The following is a 9,340-nucleotide window of genomic DNA, read 5'->3' on the forward strand; positions in this document are numbered from 1 at the left end:
TCATAGAAGAGAAAAACAAGATTTGGAGACCATCAAGTCACTAATTCATGAATTTAATCCCAAGAATTCACAACTTTATGGTAAAACTTAATTCTAACAGTTTGTGGTGGAAATGTTTAGCCAGAGGCGACAGTTTCAGGTTGGGATTGGTACATTTCACATCTGAAACGTTACGACCAATGCCCTGTACCTGGCAATGAATATCGGTACTCAACAGCACCACATTTCGGTACTTTTTGTATTTATGTGGACAACAATAAAATCTCAAAGTTTTTCAATTGAACATATTTATTCTCCAATATATAACCTTGCAATGCTGTGTTCATGTCCAGCATGGAAAATCACCTACTGTTCCACTCCCTCACAGTCACAAGGATGTATTTAGGTACCTGAACATGGTACCTTTTGCTTTTACATTAATCAGTACCTGGTACTTTTGACAGAATTTGGTTAGTACCTATAGAAGTACCTAAGTCCGTACCCATCCTTAGTTTCAGGGCAGCAAATGTGAGACTTATTTTTTTGGGGGGGTGGGGATCCCTAAATTTTAAAACTGTTAGGGCGAGAGTCAGCAAAAGCTTTTTTTACTATTTTTTATTTGTAATAACTTTCAAAATTCTGTGAAAATATCTTGCAATATCAAGGGCTTAATGGAAAGTTATTGGCAGTTATAGGCAGCAGTTTCAGGACTGCAAATTTGGGACCACTTTTTTGGGACCCTTGTCTTGCTTCAACCGTTAGGGCTAGAGTCAGAGTGAGGACATTTTTCTCTGACTTTTCCATTCCATTCATAATTTTATCTTAATTGAAGTCTTCAGGAGATCAGTGCACTGAATGGTGCGGTCACAAAAAAGGGTCTTAGAACTGCAGTCCCAAATTTTGGGCCCTGAATCTGCGGCGGGGAATTATCTGGTTTTGGTGCCCAAGATAAATTTTAGATGTAAGAATATTTGAGACTTTTTAAAGGGTTGATTTTTCCACCTGAACACTGATGTAACAGTCTGTTCAGTCTGAATCTGTAAAGTAGAGTTGTCAGGGTGCTGATTTGGTGCGCCCCATGTACAGAAGCCTCCAGCTGACGGCCCAGGTTAAAGTGATTGACGTACAGCTCTTGAGTCAACATTCTGTTTCTGCTCCGTCCACCTCTGTGCTGTTGTCTGTCAGTCTGCAGAAGGTTTGTCTCTGCCCCTGACGATGAGAACAGAGTCTTCACTGTGTCTTTAAATGATGACTCATGCATCTGAAAGTCGCCCCAAACTTCTCCTGGACCAGCACACGCCCTCCTTACACAACACCGACTCTCACTCTCAGCCAGGTGTTTGCTCCACAGACGTCTGAAAACAGCTTCTGTGTGTTTAAAGGTTAAATCAGACTGAGCACATACTTACATAATCAACCTGCTCAGAGGAAGCAGGTTTAAGGTAGACCCCATGTGGTCGGAGGGGGTGATGTCATTTTAGTCACGCTGCAGGTTGGAGTGGATAGAGTGAGTCACTCTGAGCACACTGAGCGTCTTTGTTTGATGTGTTCAGACCTGGGCCCAGCTCCAACCTGCAAGTGGTCCTCTGGGTTTAGTTTGTGTTTCCACTTTTATTGTTTTTAGACACTTTCAAAGTATTTGTTATGACTTTGGTTAAGTCGCTGTGGTTTCCCTTCATGACACAACCAAACAACCGAGTCCTGTTGAAGTAACTATTTCAAATTCCTCTTTTTATGAGTTTGATTTATGATTCGACTTCTCTTCCTCTCTCTAAGACCACGAAAACAAACATAATATGTGTGAAATTAAAATAGATCATCAAACTAAAAGTGTTTTCTCCAACCAGCGGCTTACAGGAAGAGGAGTGACTGTTTACACCGCCCAACGACACAGAAACCACTTCCATGTGTGTGTCATTGCTCATCAGCTTCAGTATTTGCTCTCATGCTGCTGTGATGCTTATCATAATTTGAACAACACACTTACACACACACACACATACACACTATCCAGCGTCATGTCTCTGTAATCACAGATGTAGAACAGATGAGTTTGAAGCTCCCCCACCAAGCAGAAAACACTCAGAGTACACTGAAAAAAAATGTAAAAAATGATGTTTCAAACGTTATTTTCTCCTTTGGTCTGTGTCAGATCATCTACCCTGAGCTACCACCACCATGTCTGATCCAGGAGCCACCGTGGTCCCCTCCTCGGCCCCCCCAGTCCCCTCCGGACCCCCTCCCAAACTGACGAGCCGTGGCCGCTCAACAGACCCCGTTGCCAGCTCCAACTCTGACTCGAGCGACGTCCCCGAGTTCGAGCCCTTTGGCATGCCCGGCCCGAGGGGATTCCCACCTGGTGAGAAAATGCACTGTAAAAATTAAACTTAGAGTGGTTAAGTCAACAGATCTTTTACTTTTAGTCCAAACTTTTATTCTTGTTTATTTAACTTTGATTATAAGTTAAGTAGGTCTGCCTTGCATGAATTATACACACTTCTAACTTGAAGTCTGTCAGGTTGCAGGTACGACTTACTGAATGTAAATTAAGACTTCTGCAATTCAACAATGCTATTGTGCAAATGGAGGGGGCTGGTGTTACAAAGTTTTGTTGCTTTCCTTCCATCCCTCCTTATTATTTCACTCCAGTCCAGTAGGTAGTAGGGATGCACTGACCCAACTTTTCTGGTTCTGATTACCAATACTGATACCAATACCTGGGCTTTGGGTATCAAAAAACAAAAAACATAAAAGCGCATCAGAGGTGACATTCCCAATCAAGTATCCAAGAGCACAGGTGAAAAAGACAAGGGAGAAAGCTGTTTGCCTGGATTGGTCCCTTTCCACCGATACCGATCCAGCTTTGAGGGGCACTGATCCACCGATACCCGATACCTGGATCGGTATCAGTGCATCCCTTGTAGGTGGCAGTATTGCACCTATGTACCAAATTGAATAAAGTAAAACAGGGGTGGCCAACCAGTCCCAGACCAAGAGCCACAAAAATGACCGTGGTGCAACAAAGAGCCACATCCCACACGTGGTCTGACAAATGCACTTCCTGTCACACATAAATGAAATGACATAAAGTAAAAATCAATATACTTCCAATTTTCAAAGCAAGATTAATTTTCTTTGTGTGTTGAAATTCGTACTTGAAGCTGTGTTAAAGACAAATTTCTGTTTTTACTGCAAAAGACACAAGGCTCTATCTATCTATCTATCAATCTATCTGTCTATCTATCTATCTATCTATCTATCTATCTATCTATCTATCTGTCTATCTATCTATCTATCTATCTATCTATCTATCTATCTATCTATCTATCTATCTATCTATCTATCTCTGTCTGTCTATTGGAGTACGAGAGAAGAGAAAATGAAACTTAAGTATCAGTCTCATTACCCAAGTATTGATCAATACTGACCCCAACATTGGCATCAATATATCAATATTTAAGATTGATCGGCACACCACTACTCATAACAAACAATATACATATAAATATTATTTTATTAATGGATCGAAGAGCCGCACACATGTGGCTCGCGAGCCGCAGGTTGGCCACCCCTGAAGAAGAAGAAGAAATTTAGCTCTATTGTCTATTTAATATGGTGCGTTCCATTTACACCTGACCTTGGAAGTAAGGAGTGGATCTTTGAGGTAAAAGCGTATATAACTCCACCATAAATGGTCAGATTGCTTTGCAAAACAATACAAGACAAGGTCACCATAATTTCTGACGGATGTAAAAGTACGACCCAGATCCTGGTAATATTCTGGATACTAAGATCTGGAATATGAAATATGTACTGGGTCATCATCATTTTCAACACTGTCAGGAAACAAATTATCGTACAAACCTGCAACTAACACCAAATTGTAGGAGACAGTCTGCTGAAAGAAAGTATAACATTAAAGTAGGTTCCAGCTGAAATTTCCCACTCTTAAATCCCTTTGTGTCTTGTAAATAACCCCTCTTATTCTCTTTCCTCTCAGATTTTCTTGACATCTTTGAGGTGGACATGATGAGAGGACAGGAAGATATCAACAGGAAGCAGCACCGCACCGACTTGTTCAACTCTGTGGACCTCATCGTCCGTCGAGGACAAGAGTTCCAGGTTAAGGTCACCTTCAACCGTGCGTACAATCCAGCTCAGGACAAGTTTGCTTTGGAGTTCATCATCGGTGAGTCTTCACTGAACTCTATTTAGAGTCTTTCAAGTTCCTTGCCTGTGAACGTATCAGACTGTGGATGATCTTCCCTCCTCTCCACCCAGGCACCAGTCCTCATTACAGCAAAGGCACCTACATCCCCGTCTACCCCAACAAGGAGCGCCGCACCGCCTGGGAAGGCCGCATCGCAAACACCTCCGGCAACACCCTCACCATCGGGGTCACTCCTGCAGCAGACTGCATCGTGGGGAAGTACCACATGTATGTCGCCGTGGTGACACCCTTTGGGATTCGGCGCACTAGACGGGACAACAGCCGGGACCTGTACATCCTCTTCAACCCCTGGGTGAAAGGTCGGTTTGGACTTCAGGATCACAGGTTCTGAACTTGAGCTTGGCTGTTTACACTTGTGTGGTGTCTGCCCTCAGAGGACGCTGTGTTTCTGGACAATGAAGAGGAGAGGGAGGAGTGTGTGATGAACGAGTTTGGGATCATCTATCACGGTGCGTTCGATGACATCGCAGAGAGGAACTGGAACTTTGGACAGGTACCAGAAAAAACGACAAAGTCCTTCAATGATTTCTAGCTACTTTTCTTCTTTTAAACTCACACTTTCATCCGAAGTTTAACTATGGAATCCTGGATGCCTGTCTGTACATCATGGACCGGGCTGAGATGCCCATCACCAACCGTGGAGATCCCATCAAGGTGACCAGGAAGGCCTCTGCCATGGTGAGGAAAACCCCAAAGAAAATGTTTTTTCCTTTCCAGAAAATAAAAAGTGACATGTCTAAAATCTGCTCCCCAGCTGAACTCCCGAGATGACGAAGGTGTGCTGGTAGGGAACTGGAGCGGTGACTACATCTACGGAGTGGCGCCCACCTCCTGGACCGGCAGCACAGATATCCTGATCAGCTACGCCAAGAGCAAGATGCCCGTCTGCTACGCCCAGTGCTGGGTTTACGCTGCGGTTTTTAACAGCTGTAAGACTTCTTCTCAATTTAAGTAGACGATGGTCGGACATCAGTTAAAATTTAAACAAGCTAAAGCTAACTTCTTGAGACAGACAGGGACGGGAAAAGGCAACTTTCTGACTGAAATATGGCCAATGTAATCTATCATTTAATTCTACCATTGAACTTCCTGATTCCTCTTCTAGTCTTGCGCTGTCTGGGAATCCCCTCCAGAGTCGTCACCAACTACTACTCCGCTCACGACAATGATGGAAACCTGAAGACTGACATCATCCTGAATGAGAGCGGCAGGATCGACCGCAACCGCACCAAAGACTCCATCTGGTACTGTATCTTCTCTTCATTGTCCGAACTTTACATGGCCGCCATCTTTTTCTGGTGTAGGGCTCAAGGCAAGATTCTGAAAAACTGTTGACTCACTGCTTCAGGAAACTCCAGAAAATCCAGATCCATGTACTAGTAAACAAGTGAACTAGCTAGTCACAGAGTTCAACCTTTTCCAAGCTAACATTAATATGTTAGCATATCTGTTAACTTGTGAGCAGTAGTTTTAAAGTTCATATACCCAACAACTGTTAGCTTAGCCCTGAAAAGAAATAAATACCTTTCCTATTTTATTATGTTCTTGTAAACATTTAAGCTAGCTAGTCACTGAATGTAGCCTTTTTTAGCTAATATTAACAATGCATCACAGGGCTTAAACTCCTTGCTATCCTAATTGTAAGCCTGCTTGTAGCAACATAAAAATCCATCAATAAGCTACAATTAGCCTAGCAATAAAAAGAAAATGCTTTTCCTTTTGTATCATAAACTAGCAAAAAATTCAACTAGCTAGTCACTGACTATAACCTTTCCTAGCTAACATTACCATTTTACAGGGGGGATACAATTCGCTGTTAGCATAGTGGTTAGCTTGAGAGTAGCTGTTTTGAAATTTAGATACCTAACAACTATTAGCCTAGCCTTTACAAGAAATTAGTGCCATTCCTGTTGATTTTTGTACTAGCAAACACTATAGCTAGCTGGTCGGCAAAAGCTAGCTAAGGTTGTGACTGAAGGGTGACAACTTTTCTTCATTGTCATTGTAAGCCTGTAACGTAGAAAACGACATTGCGACTTTGTGACCTTTTATGGCTGTTCCACAAGAAATGTATTTGTTGGCATTAAATGGATAGCTAAAAGCCTAATTAGCAGTTAGCCTAATGTCAGGCATGGTATTGAAATCATATCTGCTGAATTCATACTTTATTGGATGAATGATTCTTATTCTCATTACCTTGAAGCTGTTTTTACATATGTGCAGTTTCGCCATCTGGAAGACAAACTTAGCTTGTTTGACTAGCTAGTGCTAGCTTAAAAGTGCATTCCCCTGTTCAGTTTGTAAACAGGAAAACACTGTTATGACTTTAATTTGTCAGACAGTGAAATAATATCTGTCACTATCAGGAACTATCACTGCTGGAATGAGTGCTTCATGTCCAGGCCTGACCTCCCACCTGGCTTTGGAGGCTGGCAGGTGGTGGATGCTACACCACAGGAGACCAGCGACGGTAAATAACAGCCTCATGAAATATTCTGGATTTGTGCTAACAGCTTTTTATCAGCTATTAGAGTACAATTCATAGAATGTCAAAGAGATATTCGACTCAAGTTTTATAGAAAGCTAGGAGGGGTTAGCTTACAGAAGCTAATAGCGCTTAAATGCTAACAGTATTTGAAGCTGATGTGGCTTTAATTTTTATCATGTGTTGGTAAACCTTGTAGGAAATGAAATCTTCAAAAAACTGGCAGATGTAATGCAGGATGATCAAAATGCTAGCAAGCAACAGATGCTACCCTGCTAGCTAGCTTGTAGATTCTGTGTTTGGAGTGGCTGGAGGAATGTAAACAGACATGAAATCTTAAGAAAGTGCCTTTTTTGGAAGCATCATTAGCTAATGCCTGAACAAATGTTGATAAAACAACAAACTTTTTTGGTTGGTAGTAGCATGTAGGCTTTAATCACGTTGGACAATGGACGTTTGGTGTTTGTTGGACATTAAATGACTCATCATTTACTCAGGAAATCCTTTATATGTCAGAAAATGTGTGACGATGATTGCTTTTCTTTCGTCAATGACCCACACAGGCCTGTACAGATGTGGTCCAGCATCAGTCATGGCCATCAAACACGGGCAGACCTGTTACCCGTTTGATGCTGCCTTTGTTTTTGCTGAGGTAGGTTCAGTTAAAATCTGTATCATTGTGACTTTAACGGCAAAAAGTTGCTCACTTGGCGTCTCTTTTATCTTAATTTCTAGGTGAACAGCGATGTGGTGTTTTATTCCCGCAGCAGAGAAGGAACCATGGAGCCGGTCAAAGTGAACCGCTCTCACGTAGGCCGCATGGTGTTGACAAAAACTCCAGGAGATACGACCCGCCGTGACATCACTGAACATTACAAGTATCCTGAAGGTAAAAGACGGCATTTCACTCAGGCACATGGAAGAGCAGGGAGTTCCTAAACCAGAGGAAGGAATCATAAACTAAATTATGTTGAAACACGTCCTTCTAAATCTTTCGATCTAGGCAGCACAGAGGAGCGGACCGTCCTGGAGAAGGCAGAGTCGTACGGCTGTCACCGAGAGAAATCGGACCCTCCTCCGGCTGACGTGGACCTCGTCCTGCCCGCACTGGAGGTCACCATCGGCGATGACTTTGACCTGAACCTGGAGTTTGTAAACAACAGCGATGAACAGCGCATCGTGGACGCATACATCAGCGGGAGCGTGGTGTATTACACCGGAGTCACCGCTGCTGAGTTCCTGTTCAGGAACCCTATGGTGACAATCGGCCCCAAGAAAAGTGAGGAAAATACGAATCACAAGTGGACATCAGAGATAAACCGTGAGAAGCAGACGGAGAACTGTGTATTTTGTGTCTCTTAGGTGTAAAGGAGTTGGTCGTGGTGGAGTCAAAGAATTACCTGAAGCGCCTGGTGGAGCAAGCCAACCTCAACTTCATAATCACAGGGAAAGTTCAGGAGACCGGGCAGATCGTCAGCACCATGAAAGTCGTCCCCCTGCGCAACCCCAAACTCACCGTCACGGTATGAAACCACACTTTGCATGAATCAGCCTCTCAAAGTTGTTTTCATCTGTTTTTGTTCTTGTCGTCAGGTCGCTGAATTTGGTAGAGTGAGTGAAGAGATGACCGCGACGGTGGAGTTTACGAACCCCTTCAACTTCAACCTGGAGGGTGTCTACGTTCGCATGGAAGGGCCTGGGCTCATGCTGCCCAAGTTTAAATATTACAGGTTGGAAAATCTGCCTTTACTCATCAAACAGAAAGCTGTCCATCAGGGGTAAGATGTCTGTACCTAATCCTGACCCCTCTTGCTTGTTCCAGTCTGATCCCGGCCGGTTCCTCCCTGATCTGGGTGGAGTATTTCGCCCCGCTGCGGGCCGGCAAAAGCAGGGTGTTCGCCACTCTGGACTGTCCTGCTCTCAGGCAGGTCCACGGCCAGGCGACCATCACCGTCGAGCCCTGAGGATCACTGACACCAGACGTCTTCATTACGCTTACACATTTATACAGGGTTTGTTTCGTTTTCCTTTTTTTACAGCTGTACATCATCAGGGATAGTTTTAACCACAAGCAAAACAATTAAAATGTCAGACAGTTTTTGATAAAATGACATGGCATCCATTAAACCAACATATCTTTGTTTCTTTTTTGGCAGTACAGAGCTTTTTCCACCTTGTTTCATATCAATATGACACCGCTTCTTAACTTGTTCTGTACGGATACAAATATCATTCAAATAAAAGATTCCCTGTAAGTGTGTGTTGGTGTGTAAGTTGTAAATACTTGTCTTTTTGTAATGTTTACTCCATGAGTAAAAAAGACCAACAGACTAAAAAAGTAAAAAGTTGTGAACCCAGTATAGAAAAACATACTGCTCTGGTAATACCACATCTGTCCACTAGATGTCCTCGTGAGACCAAAAAAATCCAGTAATGCACCATGAAGCAGAGTCTCCATGTGCTGATATTTAACATACAGTTGTAGCGATAAACAGAAGACTAGTCTATTTAATTTAATGATTTCTAGAAAAAAAAAACAGCCTCTAGGTGGCGCCAAACATACTTGTGCCACCATGACAGACTAACATCAAACTTCACCTGTCCCTCAGGTGTCTCTTGATACCATATGATAAGTAAGTCAGTTT

General features: G+C 42.9%; 1 protein-coding gene across 1 annotated transcript in view; it reads left to right on the forward strand.

Annotated features, from left to right (window-relative positions):
• The window catches only part of f13a1b (coagulation factor XIII, A1 polypeptide b), a 70,870-nt gene extending 61,981 nt beyond the window's left edge, over window positions 1-8,889 (forward strand). Inside the window, exons 5-18 of the mRNA XM_074662282.1 lie at window positions 2,132-2,338; window positions 3,980-4,168; window positions 4,261-4,509; window positions 4,585-4,703; window positions 4,781-4,888; window positions 4,965-5,139; window positions 5,316-5,454; window positions 6,577-6,680; window positions 7,259-7,347; window positions 7,431-7,584; window positions 7,699-7,974; window positions 8,058-8,218; window positions 8,289-8,425; window positions 8,518-8,889. Coding sequence (XP_074518383.1) covers window positions 2,158-2,338; window positions 3,980-4,168; window positions 4,261-4,509; window positions 4,585-4,703; window positions 4,781-4,888; window positions 4,965-5,139; window positions 5,316-5,454; window positions 6,577-6,680; window positions 7,259-7,347; window positions 7,431-7,584; window positions 7,699-7,974; window positions 8,058-8,218; window positions 8,289-8,425; window positions 8,518-8,659 — 2,223 coding nt within the window. The 5' untranslated portion in view covers window positions 2,132-2,157 and the 3' untranslated portion in view covers window positions 8,660-8,889. The remainder of the gene's footprint in view (window positions 1-2,131; window positions 2,339-3,979; window positions 4,169-4,260; window positions 4,510-4,584; window positions 4,704-4,780; window positions 4,889-4,964; window positions 5,140-5,315; window positions 5,455-6,576; window positions 6,681-7,258; window positions 7,348-7,430; window positions 7,585-7,698; window positions 7,975-8,057; window positions 8,219-8,288; window positions 8,426-8,517) is intronic.
• The last annotated feature ends 451 nt before the right edge of the window (window positions 8,890-9,340 follow it).

The sequence above is a fragment of the Halichoeres trimaculatus genome, unplaced genomic scaffold, assembly GCF_033239565.1.
Source record: "Halichoeres trimaculatus isolate MK-OKI-2021-1 unplaced genomic scaffold, fHalTri1.1 fHalTri1_scaffold_22, whole genome shotgun sequence".
In the NCBI taxonomy this organism is placed as follows: Eukaryota; Metazoa; Chordata; class Actinopteri; order Labriformes; family Labridae; genus Halichoeres; species Halichoeres trimaculatus.